The sequence below is a fragment of the Scyliorhinus canicula genome, chromosome 12 (assembly GCF_902713615.1).
Source record: "Scyliorhinus canicula chromosome 12, sScyCan1.1, whole genome shotgun sequence".
NCBI classification, from domain to species: domain Eukaryota; kingdom Metazoa; phylum Chordata; class Chondrichthyes; order Carcharhiniformes; family Scyliorhinidae; genus Scyliorhinus; species Scyliorhinus canicula.
The window spans coordinates 125,558,628-125,580,460 of record NC_052157.1 but is presented as its reverse complement, the minus strand read 5'-3'; the positions used below and the strand labels follow the sequence as shown (position 1 = coordinate 125,580,460).

Genomic DNA, 21,833 nt, shown 5'->3' with positions numbered 1-21,833 from the left:
CAGGGGGGTTACAACAAACAATTTTCCAATCCTCTGGGACTTTCCCTGATTCCAGTGACTTTTGAAAGATCATAACTAACGCCTCCACTATTTCTTCAGCTATCTCCTTTAGAACTCTAGGATGTAGCCCATCTGGGCCCGGAGATTTATCAATTTTCAGACCTTTTAGTTTCTCTAGCACCTTCTCCTTTGTGATGGCAACCATATTCAACTCTGCCCCCTGACTTTCCTGAATTGTTGGGATATTACTCATGTCTTCTACTGTGAAACAATCTGCTGGAAGAGGGAGCAGGAGGCGAGTGAGACGATCTCCTAGCAGCCGCAGCCATATCCGTGCAGGATCGCCAAAGCACAATTCTCCTCCTTCAACCTCTGTGAGCAACAGTTTGTCAGATGTCCTGCTTCAGTAAGGACATCCTTACTGAAATTGGCTGCTCCAGCCACAGAGCATGATGAGCACATCATTGCCTGTGAAGGTGGCCATAGCCCTGGACCTTTACTCATCTGGTTCCTTCCACGTTATATTTACAACATCTCTGTGGTGAATGTGATTCACACTATATATAGTTGCCAATATCACTCCATGTATATATGTTCGTTATCTACCCGTTATAAGATCAATGCTGTATATAGTTGCCAATATAACTCCGTGTATATATGTTCACTATCCACCATTGTAAGTGCAGTTGCACTATCCGACCACCAGGGGGAGTCGCTCTGGGAGTACGCGAGAGTTTGTACTGGGCTCCTCCCTTGGCTCCGCCCAGGACTACTCCCCCTGGGACCGATGTATAAAGATCAGTGCCTTAGAGCCAACCTGCAGTTCATCTGGAGTTCAACGACGAATAGGCTGGCTCTGTTGTAAGTGTATTAAAGCCTCTGTTCAGATCCAACTACACGTGTTCGCTGAATTGATGGTTCCATCAATTTAATAGACTTAAGAAGCTGCCGAAGTAAAGCATGGAATCCGCTCTAAAACCAGGACGTCTAGAACTCGATCCGCAGGATGCTGAGGTGAAAGAAACCTTCTGCCACTGGCTGAAATGTTTTAAGGCCTACTTGGCCGAAATCAGCACCGCTGAAACTACGGAGGAACAAAAGCTCAGCCTACTGCATGCAAGGGTAAGCCACAGAATTTCTACACAACTAAATCCAGCCGGTTCCTACACCGCAGCGCTGGAGATTTTGGACAAAATGTATATTAGGCCCATGAACGAGGTCTTTGCCCGCCATGTGTTCACGACTCACCGACAACGGGCTACTGAAACTTTAGCTGAATTTGCACGCGAGTTGAACAATCTCTCAAATGACTGCAATTACCAGGCTGTAACCGCGGCCGAACATAGGGAGCTTGCTGTGCGGGATGTTTTTGTAGCGGGCCTTCGATCTAGCTATGTACGCCAGAGACTATTAGAAAATGGGGCCCAGGGCTTAGAGACTACCATAGAGGCTGCTATCACGATGGAAGTTTCCTTCCGCAGCCTCAACTCGTTTCCCGCGGACCCCGCTAACCCCGCATGGGCCCCTGACCTGAGGACCCCCCAAGCCTGTGCCGCAAGGCCCCCCAGCTATCGCGCTGCCACAGCCGGCCGCCGTACTGTCCCAGTCAACTACTCAAACTATCCAGCTGCTCCAGCTAATTACTCAGCTCCCCCAGCCAGCTACTCAGCTCGCCAAACCAATTATTCAACTGCTCCAGCCTGCCACTTCTGTGGACAAAGCCAGAACCTGCGGCAGCACTGCTCAGCCCGATCCGCGACCTGCAGCAGCGGCGGGAAGAAAGGCCACTATGCTAAAGTGTGCCTCGGCAGAAGGGCCCCAGCCCTCAACACCCCAACAGTCCAAAAACATCGCCCCCAGCACCAGCAGGCCCGCGGGGCCCGAAACGCTGCGGCCTACGTTCAGGCTCCGGCCCCTCCCACCACGTGTGATCCATGGGGGCTGCCATCTTGGCAAACCTCCACCATGCGGCCGGCCACGTGCGATTCATGGGGGCCGCCATCTTGGACGCCATCTTCATCACCACCCTCCACGTGCGATCCACGGGTCCTAGCTGCATCCCCAGACTCAAACAGCTCATCGGAGGAGTATGACCTCCCCGGGCAGTCACCACATGGCCCGCAACTCAGCGCAGTGTTCCTGCATCAAGCTCGCCAGAACGCAGCGGCATCTACTCGACAGGAAGCCCGATCGGAAGAATTCGACTCCCCCGGGCACCCATCAATTCAGCGAACACATGTAGTTGGATCTGAACAGAGGCTTTAATACACTTACAACAGAGCCAGCCTATTCGTCGTTGAACTCCAGATGAACTGCAGGCTGGCTCTAAGGCACTGATCTTTATACATCGGTCCCAGGGGGAGGAGTCCTGGGTGGAGCCAAGGGAGGAGCCCAGTACAAACTCTCGCATACTCCCAGAGCGTCTCCCCCGGTGGTCGGATAGTGCAACTGCACTTACAATGGTGTATAGTGAACATATATACACGGAGTTATATTGGCAACTATATACAGCATTGATCTTACAACAGATAGATAATGAACATATATACATGGCATGATATTGGCAACTATATATAGTGTGAATCACATTCACCACAATCTCCAAGTTTGCCATCTGCTGTTACATAAGGGGCTGTGTGCAAAGATAGCGGAACACTGTGCATTTTCTCAGGACAGAGAGAATCAAGCGGATCAAGCACATGGCTTTGTGAGGATCGGAGGCTTCCCACAGTGCAGAGTGCTGTTGATTGCAGACATGTCACTTTGCAGGCGCCGCAGATGAACACTGAGATGGTACCACAACCAAAAGAGATACTTTATCCTCAATGTCCAGCTCCTTTGTGGCCATACAAAGTTATGCAGGCGGATGTTCAGTATCATGTTAACAGTCATGGTGCCTTCATTCTGAAGCAGAGTGCTCTACCATCTGCATTGGAGCAACATCTGGACTGGGTGGCATGGGCTAACTACTGACCACGTAGTTCGTGACTCCGGTGAGAAACCTCCAAGCACACATGTTACAAAAGACAGACTAACACGGGAAATGTGATCGTGCTGACAACTGGGTGCTTGACCAGTGCACTTGCTGCCTGTCCTGTTCTGGTGCAGCCGTACAGTTCTCCACAGAGAACATGTTAAAGTACATCGCGCTCTGCTGTGTGTCGCACAAGCTCGCCATCTTGAGGGCAGTCCTTGACATCGGGGGAAGAACAACCCACCGAGGAGCAGGAAGTGGAGCGGAGAAAGGAGGAGGAAGAGTAAGGGAGGAGTTTACCAATGCATCTTCTTTCGAAATGGGCTGTCCATGATCAACTTATCCAACTGCAGAAGCAGAAATCACAGCCCCAATTCTCCCACTCAACAACAATAATTCCCATCTGACATTTCCCCTGCTATTGACGACAATACTGAAATAGAAATCACCACAAAACAAAGATTCCAAAGCAAGTTTATAAAAAAAATCATCTAATATTTCATATAAGGTTATAACTAATCATCTTTTTCCTTGTTCTTTCAGAGAGAGGGAATCGCCTGTTTTCCATATTCCTTTGTCACATGGTGTCATCCCAGTGTTAAGCCAGTGTTATCCCAAGGTTGTCCTAGTGATTGCAGCAAGGCGGATGGAAGGTTTCACATGGCCTTCAGAATGACCTCAACTAACTCTGGCCCCAGAAGGCCAAGCTTCTAGACTGCTTCATCTCAGCATAGGCAGCAGCAGTCTGGGCTGGCCGGCTGACGGGCAACAGTGAGGGCACTGGCAGAGCCACGGCATTGGAAGATAAATGCTGAGTTTCCTGAGCGAGGTCCTGCTCCAGGGTGCCACTACCACTCCTCCGGCCCCATGTCGTATCGATCCTAACCATGTGCAGGGGGACAGATTGTTGAACTGCTGTGATGCCTTGCAAGCCCCTTTGCACTCTGGTATCTGCAGCTATGATAGCAGCAGCTTGGGCTTTCGTAGAAGCAAGCTAAGCTTGACTGACATCAGTCTGAGCTTCCAGCGTGGCACCAAGATGTTGGGCGACTCCTTGGGTGCCTTCTGCTTGTGTTGCAATGGAAGCTAAGGCCATTGGTCCATCTGATGCTGCACCATGGTTGAGTCTACAAGTCTTCTCAAGCAGTTAGCCTATACTTCCACTTTGGAAAGCATAGACTCTATGCTCTGTGAAAAACCCTATGCCAAGTAGGTGTTGGACTTCACCATGACTGGAAGCTTTCTGCCCACCAGCCTTTTTCTGTACTCTGCCCTGTTGAAGCCCTCATCTGAGCCCTTTGCAGCAGAACAGCTGTGCGGCCTCACTCCCTGTTGAACTGGCACCTGTAATATCCGTGTTTCTTGGCCTGGCTGCAGGTCACTTGTGCTCACTGCCTTCCCATGTGTGGATCCAATCTCGGTGTGACCGTGTATGATCCAAGTCGGTACAGGAACTGAGCGAGTGCGAGAGTTAGCGACAGTGTTTCTTCTTTGCCACTGTCTTCCTGCCCTTCAACCTTCTTCTCTTCCACTTCTTCTTGGTCAGGTGAAAGGAGAATGGCTCAAGGGTAGGGTTATATTGAGAGGACAGCAGTGGAAGTAGCATTCAGGTACAGTAGGTAATAAGGAAGATAAATAGAATTTTGGCCTTTACAGCTAAAGGAGTAGAGTATAAAAGTAGGGACGTGTTGATTAAACTGTACAAGGCATTAGTGAGACCACACCTGGAGTACCATGTACAGTTTTGGTCCCCTTATGTGAGGAGGGATGTAATTGCATTCGAAGCGGTTCAGAGGAGATTCAATAGTTCGGTACCAGGGATGAGGGATTTGTCTTTATGATGAGAGATTGAGCAGGTTAGGCCTTTACTCTTTCGAGTTTAGAAGAATGAGAGGAGATCTAATTGAGGTATATAAGATGATAAAAGGTATTGACGAAGACGTAGAGTGAATGCTTCCTCTTGTGGGACAATTCAGAACGAGAGGTCATTTTTTAGGATAAGGGATAGCAGATTTAAAACAGAGATGAGGAGGAATTACTTCTATCAAAGGGTTGTGAATCTGTGGAATTTGCTACCCCAGAATGCAGTGGATACCGCGACATTCAGTAACTTTAAGGAGGAGATAGACAGATTTTGAATTAGTAATGGGTTGAAGGGTATTGGAGAACGGGCAGGAAAGTGGAGTTTATAATAATCTAATCTTTATTAGTGTCACAAGTAGGCTTACATTAAAACTGTAATTAAGTTACTGTAAAAATCCCCGAGTCGCCACACTCCGGCACCTGTTCGGGTACACTGAGGGAGAATTCAGAATGTCCGATTCACCTAACAAGCACCCCTTTCGGAACTTGTGGGAGGAAACCGGAACACCTGGAGGAAATCCACGCAGACACGGGGAGAAGGTGCAGACTCCGCACAGACAGCGCCAGAATCGAACCCTGGCGCTGTGAAGCAACAGTGCTAACCACTGTGCTACCGTGCCACTCGGTTGAGGCCGAAACAGTGGCCATGGCCAATGCCGAAACGGGCTCGAGGGGCTGAACCTCCTATTCCTGCTCCTAGTTATTATGTTCTTCAGAGGTACATGCTTACACCATCTGCAGGTTGAAAATCAGCAAAGATTGTGAGATGATGAGAAGGTGGGATGTGAGAAGGAGATTTATTTGTGAGCATACAATCAGATTTGATGGTGTTAGCCCCATGGTTGGCCTCAGTCATGTCCAGTCTAACATTGCAGAGCACCATCTCCTCTCCAGGCAGCCATTCTGATTAGGTACCGCTACCCCCAGTTAGACAACACACGTTGCAAGACAGACGGAGTGTGCCAGTGAGCTGGTAATGTGTGCAAGCTGTGGGATGTGGCTTTAGGGACGTAAGATGGAATTGTGAAGGCGAGGTATAAGTTGTGATAGATAGAGATTGTCAGTGGGTGAATGAATGGAGCAGTGGTGAATTGAGCAGTTGGTGAGGTTGGTGGTTAAATTGGGCTGGAATTCTCCGTCGGTTCACACCGATGAGATTCTCCTGTCCCGCTGCAGTTAATGAAATTTTGGTTGAGCGCCAAATTTTCCATTCTCGCTGGCTGGGGTGGCGGGGTGAACTCGGATCGGGGAATCCCGTCCACGGTATTTGAAGATGAATTCACTGACCATGTCCACTCATGTGAGGTCATTAAACTTCTTACAGCACAGTAATCCGGTTCTCAGGTCTTCACTTCTTATATCAACAGCGATGTCTCTCCGCTCACGCCACCCTCTCAAAGTTTGTCTGAAGGGCGTTCTGGCTCTCTGTGGATAGTTGACACTTTTCATGTCCACCTCCTGCACCAAGGCCTTTTGGACCTGAGAATGTTGGAGCATGCTAACTGGCTTCCTGTGCCTTCAGTCAATTGCTTCAAATGCCTTCTCGACGACATCTAGTACTTGCTGCACCTCCCCTTTAGGTTCAGGCTGGTTTTAAGTGATGCAGGCTGACATTAATTGATGCTAGCATCGTATAAAGTGGGTCCCCAGCTGAGCCGTGCAGCCACTCAATGCAGACTTTAGTGTTGGACTGCACAAAACCATCGTTTAAATTAGCAGGGCGAACAAAGATTTTGTGTTGCTGGCACTGGAAGGAACAAGCAGAGGCTAATCATGCACCATGATTCCTGCACCAGTTTTCTGCAATTATTGAATTCTTCCCCATGTTCTGTAGACGTTATAGGTGACAGGATAAGCATGGAACATCACTGAGCATTGCAACTATTAAAGGATCTGTTCTTATGCACCCCAATAGCAAGATGTGCCACCTTGGGCTGTACCGAGCCTGGTGTCTCCATTCAATCTCAAACCTTTATTTTTTATCTCATTTCAACAGGGGATATAATTTTGGGGTTCGATGCCCTAGGCTCAGGGAGGGAAAAATCAGCTCGGTGTTACCTACATTAAGTGCTGAATAGAAAGTGTGGATGTTTTTTGAGAAGTGGGGGGAACTGGTTTGGCTCTGATGCTCCTTCAGTGGAATTTCCAGTCAACATTCACTGTCCAATATCACAAATGAATACCGGACACAGCACCGGACATCGCTGTACGCGGACGGCCTATTGCTGTTTGTGTTACGGGTATAGTGTGGATACATGGGTTTGAGTAGGGTGATCATTGCTCGGCACAACATCGAGGGCCGAAGGGCCTGTTCTGTGCTGTACTGTTCTATGTCTATGTCTATGGGCTACAACGCATAGGTGGAACCGGACGTTGTTGGTGGACGAGGTCAAGGGGGATCTTAAGAGGTGTGATACACTGTACTTGACTTTGGTGCGGCGGGTGCAGATGGGGGAAGATGAAAGTGCTGCCAAGGTTTCTGTTTGTCTTTTAGTCCCTCACGATTTTTCTTCCCAAAGCCTCTTTCCGGAAGGTGGACGGGCTAATCTTGGAATTTGTGTGGGCGGGAAAGGTGGCGAGGGTGAAGAGGACTCTGTTGCAAAGGCAGACGCAGGGAGGGGTTGGCGCTCCCAAACCTGAAGCATTACTGCTGGGCAGCGAATGCGGAAAAGGTGAGGTGGTGGTGGGGGAGGGAGGAGGCAGAGTGCATCAGGCTGGAGGAGGAGTGTGGAAGGGCTCGGTGTGAGGGTTCTGGTGATGGCCCCGTTGCCACTTTGGTGGTGGTGGGGGGGGGGGGGGGGGGGGGGGGGGGGGGGGATGGGATGTATTGGCGGTGAAGAGAGGAAGGATTGGTGCAGGTCAAGGATATATTCACAGAGGAGAGGTTTCTGGGGCTGGAGGAACTTCAGGAGAGGCACCAAGGGGGAGTGAGTTCAGGTACTGGCAGGTGTGGGATTTTGTGCGAAAGGAGCTGCCTTCGATCCCTCAGATACTGGAGCTACTGGAGAAAATGCTGTTTCCAGATAAGGTGGGGGAGGGCAGAATCCGGGATATATATGGGTGTTTGGGAGAGCAGAGCAATGCATTAGTGAAAAAGATGCAATCAGTGAATTCCACCTCCTTCGGTGCAATAATAAGTTTGATACAATTTAAAGTGGTTCATAGGGTCCACGTGACTCGGGCTCGGATTAGTGGCTTTTTCTGGGGGTAACAATGGAAGCGAGAAGTGTGGGCAGGGACCAGCGAATCATGGCCACATGTCCTGGGTAAGCGAGGGGTTGGAGAACTATTGGGAGGCAGTGCTCGGGACCCTATCCAGGGTGGCAGGAGCAACAAAGAAATATAACACACAGTCTGCTCTTTATCTGAAATGGATTAACATTCAGGCAATTTCATTGAAGCACAAGAGGCCAATAGCAATTGCTTGCTTTATATGATTGTTCTTGTAACCTCGAAAGAGAATAGTTGCTGAAAAACTTCATAAAATTGCAGGAATGGAGCTGTTTGATTTTTTTGTAACGTAATTATTCCATGGGCGATCTATGTTACGGCCAGGTATGAGAGAGAACTGAAACTCTAATTCCCTTCCCTTGCTGTCCATCATCAGTTTGTTTCAAAAAGGAATATATGCGTGTTTCTTAACCCCTGAGTGTGTGATCAATTTAAATAATCAGCAGCAATCTATTGTGGGTTTAAATAAAGGCGATTATTCATTCATAGATTCACCCCGAAAGTGTAATGCTACGGCATTTACCCGGCACTCATACACACACACACACACACACACAAGGAAAATGAAAAGAATAGTGCACTTTTCCAAGTCATAAACAAAGGAATTGTTCATGGTTCGCATGTTTAGCTGATCTTTGGAGAATGGACACTCTGCAGACCTGGTGAAGAAAGTGGGCGGGAATCTCCACCCCGATAGCTGGCCAATGGGGTTTCCTATTGTGGGCGTTCACACACCATCGGGAAATTCGTGGTCATGAGTGCGCTGCCGGCGAAACGGAAGATCCCGTTGAGGGAGAATCCAACCCCGTGTTTTCACTCCTGGAGGGTGGTATAGATCGCCAACATTGTATATTAGATTATTGCAGGACTCCCTCTAAAAGATGGATTTTCGGAGTGTAATGAAATTACTTTCCTCTTTCCAGGAAGTCGGGTTTCTGTGCTGGTGGATTTGGAAAGGAGCTGGCTGGGAGCCCTTCCAATGTTGCAGCTCCAGTTTTAAGGAATAGGTGTTACCTTTGTTGGTGATGTGTTTGCCATGCATTTTGCAGACTGACTGTTTCCTGCAGTAATAAAATAAATTATTCGAAAACCATTTCACTCATATGACCACATGATCAGTGCTTCTATTGTCACCCTAAGTCCACAAACAACAGAAGGTGTTAATTCCACAATCTATTCCATCTTGGTAAGTTCATTCAAGGGAGGCATTCCATCCATGCTCATTCAGTCAGCAACTTTCCAGAAACTTTTGATGCTTCTGAGTTGCTGCAAAGTTTGTAAAAGTTACTTGACCCTCAGCCGCCACCTTACAAGCTGTTTGATGTCTCATGTTGAAAAAGAAAAGGCAGCTCCAAGAGAATTGACATTTAAAGTTATGCCTCTATTGGACGTGACATGCGGAACGTTGGCAAACATTCTCAGCAGTGATTTAACTTGTGGATGATGGCACCAGCAACATAACCATCTCGTGTAAGGTTTCTCAGGTCCATGCAGGCTCAATTAGCCTTGATTTATTTATCTCGCAAAAAAAATTAAGGATATAAAGAAAGAATTTGTGCTTATATCGGGCTTTTCACAACATCAGATTGCTCAAAATACCTTGACAGCCAATGAAGTACTGTTCAAATGTAATTGCTGTTGTAACATAGGAAACAATGGAAACGATTCTATACAGATCCCGTACCAGCCTCCCCGAACAGGCGCCGGAATGTGGCGACTAGGGGCTTCTCACAGTAACTTCATTTGAAGCCTACTTGTGGCAATAAGCGATTTTCATTTCATCATTGGCAAACCACACCTGGAGCAATGTATCAAGCTTTCATTGCCGTTATGCACACAGGATTTGATATATCTATATATATGTAAGGAGGCATCTGTTTGCCCTGGCGAGACACTTCCGGAGAGCAATCCTCGAGTGTGTTCTCCTTTTTCTCTGTCCCTGTGGATGTTAGGTTGGTTAACGTTTCCCTCCCCCCTCCCACCTCCCTGGCTCTCCTCTATTGTTCCCTGTCTCTCCCCCCCGCCACGTGGTTCGCCTTTCCTTCCTCTTAGAATGAGTTGCTCCCCCCACCCCCCTCCCGTTCTATCTCCCCCTCTCATGCTTTGGCTGCTTTCCCCTGGTTCCTGGCTATTCTTCTCCTTGTTTGTTAGCCACAGACAAGTCCCGGAACAATCAATTAACATTGCAGTGTTAATGTAAGCCTACTTGTGACGCTAATAAAGATTATTATTATTCATAGGTGCAAGATATTGTGGCTTTGAAAATGATTGGAGGAGAGCCACAAGAATGGAGATCCTCAGTTACTCAGGCTCAAAAACCCTGGCTTGCTTGTTTCAGAGTAGCATAGACTTAGAGGTGATCTGATAGAGGTGAATAATATAATTTAAATTGTGTGGAGCTTGCCGAATAATGGATTATTCCAGTTGATGAATAAATGTTATCCAAGATGGGGCGGCACGGCCTCACAGCTCTAGGGACCCAGGTTCAATTCCCGCCTTGGGTTACTGTCTGTGTGGAGTTTGTACGTTCTCCCCATTTCTGCATGGGTTCCCTCCATGCTCCAGTTTCCTTCCACAGTCCAAAGATGTTCAGGTTAGGTGGATTGGACATGACCAATTGCCCCGTAGTGTCCAGGGATGTGCAGGTTAGGTTAAGGGGTTGTGGGGATAGGTTTGGAGTGCTTTTTCAGAGGGCTGGTGCAGGCTCGATGGGCCGAATGGCCTCCTTCTGCGCTGTTGGGATTCTACGATTCTGTGATACAGGGGAGAGCTCCAGTGTGTGGAGCTGAATGGGGTGCAGGGTAGAAAGGTCACCAACCTTCGGTGCTAGGCAGTGGCTGCCCTCCTGTGGCTCAACTGAAGGTGAAAATTGTTCAGGAGCAAAGAAGCTGATAGATCCGGTTGACTGCTGCCTCATGCTGTAACTGTGTGCAGCCAGACAATCCATTCAGTGACTCAGTATGAGAATATTTGCTTGAAAATGCAAAAGTGATCGTAGGGTAATCAGAATTCGAGTTCCTTAAGATATATATTAGTTTGTATGCATTGGTGCACAAGGAATGCGATAGAAATGAAAGTTGCTGTGGGCATGCCAAGAGGAGATCAGTAGTGGAAAATGTCATTTGTTCAAAAGTTTGCAGTGAATAGCGCTGCAACCATTATTATAGCATCAAATCAATGGAAGATGCAGTGATACCAGGTGTAGAATAATACATAGGAGGTGTTGGCTTAATTCTTGCAACTCTACCGTTCTCAAATGCCTCACTTCCCAGCAAGCTTTTAGTTGAAACAATTTTTGTTACGACTCAAAAGAGTGTTGAATCGAGAGAAATTTCTATAGGACCCAACCTGGGTATTTTAAAATGATCATGAAGGTTTTTTAAAAAAATTCAATGATGCAGCAGCTACTTGTCTCAACATGATGTACTTTTGCAGCTAACAATGTAATTTATTTCTCGGCTAATGCTTTAATTCTTGAGCTAAAGAATGTATCCGAATGAAGCTTTGTTGAGGTCAGTTCTGTTGAACTCCGTGAAAAATGATCCTGTGCTGCCCTCTAATGTTAAATAGTGCACACTACAGAGAACGACTATTAAGTTCTAGAATTGTACATGTGAGAACGAAATGTTAACTGAATGCAGCTTTTGTTGTTTGCATATTAAGCACTTTGTTGTTCAAAAATTTACAAAATCAAAAAATAGTACGCGATGGGTTCATTCCTAATCCTAAAGACGGAACAAAGTATCTTTGTCAACAAGAGCTTGCTCCCTAACAAAGAGGGAAGTAAGTCTTTGCAGATACGTCAGTGCCTAATCATCCTGGGGAGGGTTTGGGGAGATGTGTTATCCTATTGTAATTGACCCTGCTTTCCCATGGAAATACCCTTTGCTGTTTAAGATTATTTTTCCAGTCAATTCATACAGTACGGCAGACAGGCTTCTGGCAGCACCCTGAGTGAACACGTTAGGATACCTGGGGGTAGACTTTGATTCTCCGTTGTTTCCTGAGACCTTTGAAAAATGGACAGGGTCCTCTGTGAGCTGAGAGCTGCAGGGCAGAGACTTTTATCTGACAGATTAAATTTCGTAGTTCTCAGAAGAACAAAGCAGAAGCATGTGTGATTTTGGCAGCCAGCGGGCAATGGGGCGTTTCTTGGTTCTGAAATGCCAGAACAAGTCAGCCAGATAAAGTTAGCAAGTGGTCTTCAGCTTTAGGGATCTGCTTTAGAAAGGAAGTGAGATATTTACACATATCACGTAATGTGGATGAAAAATACAGCTCACCATTTTGGCTGTTCATCTGCCTCGTAAATAAAGATGTGTCTCTGGTTTGTATTGGTAAGAGTGTTTACCCAGTCCATCCGGTTTTTACATTACCCGGTGTACATTTGAGATAAATCCAGCACCAAGTCTCGCGTGAATGGCAGCAACAACAAGCGGGTAGCAAATGGGCATCTTAATGCAACTTGGTGGTCCAGCCTGGGCAACTTCAGACTCCCTTGGGTGGGGAGCAGAACCAAGACAGAAGGGCCCAGGCTGGCAAGGGTACTCAGCGTTGAAATCAGGTTTTGTGGCTTGTCTTTTTGAGCAGATTCCAATGGCCCCTTTACAAATTCACAGAATTGTCACGGTGCAGAAGGAGGCGATTCGGCCCATCGTGTCAGCACTGTCTCTCCAAATGAGCATCATGGCTTAATGCCATTCCCCTGTCTTTTCCGCTCGACCCCTGCACATTGTTTCTATTCAAATAATCATCCAGTGCGCTCTTAAATGTCTCGATTGAACCTACCCCCCAACGCACTTCTTTTCCCAGAGTGGCAGAATGGGTGGGGAAATGGAGAGGATGCCGCCAGCCACAAGGGCAGCTCGCTGGGCCGTATTTCAAGCCACTTAGTCAATAAAAAAGATTACAGGGTGGTTCACACAACATCGTGCTGGCGGGGTGGGCTCTGATTGAGACTGCAGCACCAGCATCCTCCGTTTTGAAAAGATTGGGGTGCCGTTTAAAAAAACACAACACGCAAGACTCTCCCCGCCCTCCCCACATGGAACAAAGCCCCCACCACGAAACATCCCCCAAGCACTGCCACCTGACATCGCTTCCTGGAATTGCCCCCGACAGTGCCAGGGGACAGTACCCAGGCAGTGCCATGGTACTCCCCAACAGTGACCCTCTCCTCACTGGGGGCTGAACACCTCTGTGCAACCCTGGCGGACACTGCTCGGCAGGTGCTAGTCATGGGGCACCTGTCACGATTCATGTCAATGTGCCCACACTCTGAGATGAAAGGACAATTTAATGGGGGGTTGTTGGCGGCCTCTATCAGGCATAAAGACCTGATAATTATAGTTAAATATATTCAAATGGGAATCCTGATGTTGAACCTCAGGATACCCATTACACCATGGGATAATCGCAATGGGAGATCCCTCTAGGGAGGAGCACATTTTGGGAGCCCCACTGGATTGTCTGTCCGCACTACCAATCCCACTACCCCCTCCTCCCCCGAAAATAGGAGCGCACCAAACCAGCTCCCCCCCCCCCGCGTTTTGCACGGACACCGAGCCAACTCCAATAGCTGGAATTCTCCGGCCATTGCCATTCACCTTTCCCGCCGGCAGCGCACCCCCGCCCGTGGGTTCCCCAGTGGCGTGGGATGGTTTCAATGAAAAATCCCATTGACAAGCGGCAGGAGTATAGAACCCCGTCGCCAACGAGTGGCACGTCACCAAGAAACACGCAGCTGGGGTACCGGGAAATCCAGCCCAATATCCTGCCTGTGGGTGGTTATTGACATGGGAACCTTGACATTGAGCACTGGAAGACTATTCAACACTGGGTTCTCACAGCCAAGCCTGATTCTTTCCTTCACCCTGAGGTGCAGTTCCAGTGGGGAATCATTGGACAGCAACAGGAAGTTAGGACTGTGATTTATTTTTCTCTCCCTATCCCAGCAGCTTAAATTGAGGTTAATTGCCATGTTGGTCTACGCTTGCCCTATTGAGATCAACTCACCTGAGCTTCCTGCTTTACACAGTTCAGCAAACAGCGGGGTGGCCTCACTGAGCAATGGGGTAATTTTATGTTTCAGGCATCTAGTCAAAGCAAAATAGACGTTGCTAATAAGCAATGGTCAAATCGCAGCCTCCTTTTCCCACTGAAATCAGCCGTCATGTGATTCCTTTTTCAGCTGGTGAGATACACGACTGATCGATATCTGTACCTCGGATCCCTGGGGTCCACTATCCTGATGTCAGACACACGCTGTCTAGTGGACAACAAGAAAAGCCGACATCCTCAGCTTCTAGATTGTGAAAAAGTGAAAAATGTTCACCAGAAGTCCTGGCGTTTTGTGCAGGTTAGTGGTTAGCTTCAAGCACCCATTGTGCTGGTGCTTTCGCCCTCAATAACTGAAACATTGCAGAAATAGAAATCTCATAACCAATGTCTTATGTTCTTACAGAAGAGGAGCTAACACCGCGGAGGGGTGTTTGTGTGTGTGTGTGGGGGTGGGGGAGTCTAATTTTCTAAATGTTTGCATCTAAATGTGGAACTGCACCAGAGGTTGGGCATTGGCAAAAATCTCTTCGGCATTAGCCCATGGACAGAATGTTAACATAAGACACAGGAGCAGAATTAGGCCATTTGGCCCCTCGAGTCTGCTCCGCATTCGATCATGGCTGATATGTTTCTCATACCTATTCTTCTGCCTTCTCTCCATAACCCCTGATCCCCTTATTAATTAAGAACCTATCTATCTCTATCTTAAAGACAGTGACTTGGCCTCCACAGCCTTCTGCGGCAATGAGTTCCACAGATTCATCACCATCTGGCCACTCTATCTAGGCCTCTCAGTATCCTGTACACTTCAATGAGATCACCCCTCATCCTTCTAAACTCCATCGACCCCCTCCAAAGCCAGCACATCCCTCCATAGATACGGGGCCCAAAACCGCTCACAATATTCCAAATGGGGTTGAACCAGGACCTCATACAGCCTCAGCAATACATCCCTGCTCTTGAATTCTAGTCCTCTCGAAATGAATGCTCAAATTGCATTTGCCTTCCTAACTGCTGACTGAACTTGCATGGTAACCTTAACAGTAACGGCTCTGACGGGCGGGGGCGGGGGGGGGGGCTTGACCCTAAAACACGGCCAGCCGTTCAAAATTCCATTGTCTTTGGTGGGATCGGAATACCCAGCTGGTGGGAGGAGTCATACAACTGCCCCCATGGTTTGAGGAGCGGACCTGTAATTTCCTGAAAATATGTCTTCTCGGGGGAAAGGACCTCTTGTCAAAAGTGCACGGTTAGAGATTTTGCTCTGGGGTTTCAACCATCAAAACCCTTTTCAGCATTAACAAATGAATAAGAAGCGATTTCGAGTATACCTCTGGCGCTTGCCTGTTGTTTTTTATTTAACCTGTCCCGGCTTTTTGCTCTAATTCGGCAAGGGATGTCATGAGAATGACGATCAACTGAAAAAATTAGCTGGATGTTCTGGCATATAAAAGGGGCTTGTAGAAAACTCTAGAAGTAATCAGTAGGTGTGGCAGCATCTGTGCGGAGATGAATAAATGGGCTGAGTCTGAACACCAAGTGTCATTCTCGTGGAGCTATTTTTAAATTTGAATGCCGTAATTGGGTGGGAGGTGAGCTCCACGCCCAACTGTAGCACTGAGCGCCTCTAGGAGGTGGGAGCTGCCTGCAGAGCAGCAGCAGCAATGGGATGTGGCAGCCATGTTGGGGGCTGCTACTACCTTGGCGGGGAGAGTTATAGCTCCTTCGAGGCCCAATGGAATAAAAAGCAATGGGAGTGGCCATGCAAGTTCGATGTCGATACAGGGCTTGGAGTCTGCACTAGTTGGCGCATCAAAATTCAGTCTTGCACAGGTTCAAGGCAATTGATGTCCCCACAATAAACCAGAACGCTATTCACTAATGTGCACCAGACTGTTCAGGTTCGCCAAAGTAAAGGCAGGCCCCTTAATACGCTCCTCAGAGAGCTTAATGGACCTTTAATTGGGTTTTCCGTTCCCTCTTTCCCTCACCCAGATCCCCAAAGGCCTTTTAAAAACCTGTGCCAATGGCTTCAGGACAACAGCTGATTTCCAAATTCCCCAGCCAGGGGAAACGTCCTCCCATTGTCGTATCAAACTCCTTTCGAATCTTGATATGTTTCAGTGGGATTGCCTCTCGTTCTCCTAATCTTCAGAGGATAAGAGCCCAATTTGCTAAACCTTGCCTCAAGGGGCAGGTCAGGGGTCGACGATGGCACTGTGGTAAATGTCACTGGACTAGTAACCTAAAGACCCAGGCTAATGGGGGCAGGGGTTCGAATCCCACCATGGCAGCTGGTGGAATTCAAATTCAATTAATTGTTCTGGAATTGAAACCAATCTCAGTAACAGAGACTATGAAGCTATGATCGATTATCATTAAAGCCCATCTGGTTCCCTCATGAACTCTGGGGTAGGAAACCTGCTGTGCTTACTTGGTCTGGCCTACGCGTGACTCCAGACCCACAGCCCAGCAAGACAATCAGTTCAAGGGAATTCCCAACAACGCCCACATCCCACAAAAGAATAATTAATAGAAAAAGGACATGCTCTCCTCCCCGGAATGAAGCTAGTGAACAGTCACTGTATTACCATCAATTTGCCATCACTTAGAGACAAGTGCATCCTTCCTTAAAATTGGAGACCAGAATTGCAGACCGTACTCAAGCTGTGCTCTTACCAAAGCTCAGTACAATTGCAGCTAGACGTCTTTATTCCTGCACTCTAACCTCCTTGCAATAAAGGCCAACATACCATGGTATTTTGTCACAACCCGCACAAGAACGACGGGGTTGGACCAATCAGTCTCCCCCCTGAGTCTCGCCGAAATGAGCTCCTCCGCTAAGGAGAGCCCGAGAATATTCATGATTGAGTTTTATATAAAGTCGGGCAGGTATGGAAGCGACAGGGCAGACCCAGCTGGGATCAGATGTATACTGTAAATAGAATCGCTTTACAATAAAGCAAGTTTCCTTTTGACCAACTTGTTTCGGACTCGTTTGTGGCCTACGAAACTGGAGGCAAGGATAAAACTGGATGACTGTCGATGCTGCTACACCGTAAACTGGATGACTGTCGATTCTGCTACACCGTAAACTGGATGACTGTCGATACTGCTACACCGTAAACTGGATGACTGTCGATTCTGCTACACCGTAAACTGGATGACTGTCGATTCTGCTACACCGTAAACTGGATGACTGTCGATCCTGCTACACCGTAAACTGGATGACTGTCGATTCTGCTACACCGTAAACTGGATGACTGTCGATTCTGCTACACCGTAAACTGGATGACTGTCGATTCTGCTACACCGTAAACTGGATGACTGTCGATTCTGCTCCACCATAAACTGGATGACTGTCGATTCTGCTCCACCGTAAACTGGATGACTGGATGACTGTCGATTCTGCTACACTGTAACCTCTCTTTCACTGACTAAGGTTGGAAAGGTTTTTGTTTTACAAACATGTCTTTGTTTGGAAGCTTGGACGTGTTCTACTCAAACTTGGACGCAGTACAGGGAACCGACACGTTACTTTTACCGGGCGAACACTATGTCAGATGTTGATCAACAGACAGTGATATTACTGACCCCTGTGGAGCTCATACACATGGAGTGATAAAATGCCTTACATATCCTGCAGCTCCGGACACTAAAACTTTTGAGAAATTGGTGGCCCTCGTGGCACAACACTTCATCCCTAAACCATCCGCTAATATGGCAGAGAGGAGAGACCGGAACAGAGTTTTTGATGAGGCTATGAAAACTAGCCGGATTTTGTGAACACACGACTTCCATCTCCGAAATGCTGCGCGACTGTTTGGCCGGCGCATAAATAACATGGCTGCTCAAAGGAAGTTGCTAGCCAAGCACAGGAGCCACGGGGAGCGCAAGGCATGGGTCAGCCAGCAACCCCAGCAACCCACCAGAGGTAGGCGCCACCGAGTGGTCGCGCTTTCCACCTGGACCATCCAGAGGTGAAGTGCATGCAGCTGAATTGCATTGAAGCACCCCGAGCAGCCCTTACCAAGATAGCCATGCAAGTCATTGGGAATCCATTAGACACGGGGGCTGCAGTTTCAGTTATTGGGAAGGAGACGTTCGGCAGGATAAAGATGGGGGTGCAACAGTTAAATCTGTGGGACACCGAGGCAAGATTAGCGACATACACTGGCAAACTGTTAGCCATTGCTGGAACCACGCAGACGTTGCGACAACGAATGAATGGACATCACGCGACAATCACAAGGCAGGAATGTTCCCTTCCAGTCAGGGAACACTTCAGCAGTCAAGGGCATTCAGCCTCTGATCTCCGGGTAAGCGTTCTCCAAGGCGGCCTTCAGGACACGCGACAACGCAGAATCGCCGAGCAGAAACTTAGAGACAAGTTCCGCACACATGAGTGCGGCCTCAACCGGGACCTGGGATTCATGTTGCATTACATTCATCCCCTACCATCTTGCCTGGGCTTGCAAAATCCGACCAACTGTCCTGGCTTGAGACAATTCACACCTCTTTAACCTGGGGTTACCCCTATCTCTGGATCTGTAAAGTCTTGATTACCTGCAAATGCTCGCATTTTAAGCATTGTCTGGCATCTTTGAATTTGTCTATATATATGTTTCTTGAACATACCTCTTCATTCACCTGAAGAAGGAGCAGTGCTCCGAAAGCTAGTGTTTGTAGAAAAACTGTTCGACTTTAACCTGGTGTTGCAAGACTTCTTACTATGAAAACACCACGGAATTGGGTTCTTTTTTGCGATTGGTGCATGATTACGGAAAGTTCATGCCCAGTCTTGCGACCATGTTAGCCCCCTACACCTCCTTTTGAACAAGTACCAGGAATGGGCATGGGAGAAGCCATAGAAAGAAGCATTCACACAATTAAACAAAGAACAATTGACTTCCTCAGGCTCATTAACACACTATGATCCCACCAAACAACTAATAGTCACATGCAACACGTCCCTGTTTGGCACTGGCACCGTTTTATCACACAGCATGGAAAATGGCAGCGAGAGGCCGATCGCTTTCGTCTCCCAGACACTGGCCATGGCCCAGCGCAACTATGTACAATTGAGAAAGTGGGTCTGGCAGTTGTCCTTGAAGAAATTCCATCAGTATGTGGACGGTCGACGATTCAGGATTATCACGCATCACAAGACATAGCTTAATCTTTTGAAAGAAGACAAGGCAATTCCGAGTCCCACCTTTGCCAGGAGACAGGGTTGCTGGTCACCTGTGAGTAGGTTATTCAGCCCATCGAGTCTGCACTGACCTTCGGAAAGAGCACCAACCTAGGGCCACTCATATCAAGCTTCGGAAATGAGTGTCCACCGACCAATTTTGCATTATTTATTTGAACATCGTCTGGGTACCCAGATCGCTAATGTGGATGCATTAAGCCGATTGCCTTTGCCTTCCTGCTCTCCTCCTCCCAGGACTGAGGAGGTGTTGGCTATGCTCAACTTTATGGATTCGTGGTCAGCGTCTCAAATCCGTGAGTGGACAGACCGTTCCGTCCTTTCAAAAGTGCAACACATTCAACGGGAAAAAAGCTACTTCTGGTTTGGGGTCTGTTTTCGATGGCTGCAACGCCATGTCATAGTAAAATATCTGCTGGGAACTAGTGATCATAATATAACTGAATTCCATTTAAAGCTTAAAAGTCACATACTCGAGTCATAAATTAAAATCTTAAACTCAAACGTTGAATCACGCCCGCAATCTGTCCTTAATCTCCCCAGTATAGAGAAGCCATTCTGACTCGTCATCGCTAGGAAACCTTTTCATAAATTCTCACGCGGATGCGGCAGCAGAAATGAAATTCTATTCCCCCTCGTAACCTGCAGAGATTTTAAGTGAAATTAGTTACACCAATTATGATCTATGTTGTGAGGGCACAATCCCAGAGTATGAAGGGAAACCTTTAACTTAACTCCAATTTACAATCTCAACCAGAAGGACAGGCTGAGTGATGATAAGCGCGCACCTTTTAGCCGAGGATGACATGCACTCCTGAGACTGAGGCCAGTCGAGTAGATGTTATTATTCATTTTTTTAAATGTCGGGATTATTGAAACCGCCGACTCACCTCATTTTATGTCTCTTCAGAATGGATCAATCCTGAACCTGGAAACTGGCCGTTGCCTGGAGGTGGAGAATAGCAAAAAAATTGACTTTGGAATGGAGCTGCTTTTACAGAAATGCTCAGGACAAAAATGGACAATCAAAAATGTCTTAAAGCAAACAATCTAGTCATGGATTCGGACGATCCAAAGGAAGCTGGGTTTCTTTGGACTGCAATAGACTGGAAACTTCAAAACACTGTTGTTATAGACGTGGATATGAGAACAGCCTTAAGTCTCCAAAATCATTCGGGTGAATAATGAAAATCCAAACTGGATGATATCTTCAGGCCAGGATTTTATTTTTATTTGGCATTTAAAGGAAATTACAATTTTATTGAATGTTATATATTATCAAATGGAAAAAGGTCTGTTCAGAAATAACTGGACAATAAATTAAAATATTCTCTGTGTTTTAAATATTGATTAGTACACACTGTAAAATGCTTTGGTCAAAGCTAACCACTGATACAGGAAGCTAAATGAAATAAGCACTGCTATTAGTTCTCGACAACCATTTGTCGTTGTTGTTTGTTTTTGGGATGTTCATGGTGATTCTCAGCCTTTTGAAGGTTGTGTACTCTTGATTTTGCCCATTGTCATCCAGTTGTGCATGATTCCATAAGCGATGAACAGTCTTTGCGTTTGACATGACTTAAACATCAAGCACTGGTACAATATACATCAACTAGAAATGCCACATTGAATGGAAATAGAGCATTGAAACATTGCGGGTCAATCTGCAATTTGGATTACAATACGTCGCTGAGTCAGTGGAGGAGTGGAGAGATCTGCATTATGTCTGGCTGTGCTCTCAAAAGTTCTCACTGTTTTATGGTATCCCTGTTTCTCACCTTGGTAAACACACATGGATCTAAAACCAAGCAAGCGATGAAAAACTTGTCAAACCTCATCACTGGGTACCACAGAGCTTCTTATCACTAGAATCTCTTTGCGAAGGGAAAAAAGAGGTAAGGATGGGGAAATAAAACAGAAATGAATGTAATGGAAACCTGTAAGACATAGATCAGAAGGGCCATTGACTCTGTCAGCAGCAAACTAGGACGCGGTACACATTTCTGAATAGCACTGTCAGGAATTTCCTTGTATCAATGTTGCATTTGCTGTCTCTGTGTGTTGTTGTAAAAGTGAAATAAAGATGTGGCAGAGCCACTAAAAGATATTAAACGGTTGGGAAGAATTAACTGAAACATCCTACAAATGTTTGCAGAACACCACTACAAGTACAATAAAGCTGCTACAAAATAGCACATAGTGTCACTTGTGATGTTCTCTGTGGAGTCCTTCAAGATGGCTAAAAGTCGTAGTGCTGGCAAAGAACATCAAGCTATGTATTTCAAACAGAGCTAGTTTATTTATGCTACTTTAAATGATTCACACACCTTACTAAGTAATAGCTAAGAAAAGAACAGTATTAAATCTATTCTACAGAAATCTATAATATCTAACTATGCTCTCTAATCTCTCTCTAAATAATGAACAACCTGTCTTTACCTACCCACTAACACCTTCTCCCAGAATCCCAGGAGTCACAGTATATTTATGTGAATA

At 46.9% G+C, this 21,833-nt stretch overlaps 1 protein-coding gene across 2 annotated transcripts in view; it reads left to right on the top strand.

The window, feature by feature from the left end:
* galnt17 (polypeptide N-acetylgalactosaminyltransferase 17) overlaps nucleotides 1–21,444 on the top strand; it is a 451,348-nt gene extending 429,904 nt beyond the window's left edge. For both annotated transcript variants that reach the window (XM_038814051.1, XM_038814052.1), the window contains 2 exons: nucleotides 14,259–14,426; nucleotides 20,248–21,444. In XM_038814051.1, the coding sequence (XP_038669979.1) occupies nucleotides 14,259–14,426; nucleotides 20,248–20,391 (312 nt within the window). In that variant the 3' untranslated portion in view covers nucleotides 20,392–21,444. The remainder of the gene's footprint in view (nucleotides 1–14,258; nucleotides 14,427–20,247) is intronic.
* The last annotated feature ends 389 nt before the right edge of the window (nucleotides 21,445–21,833 follow it).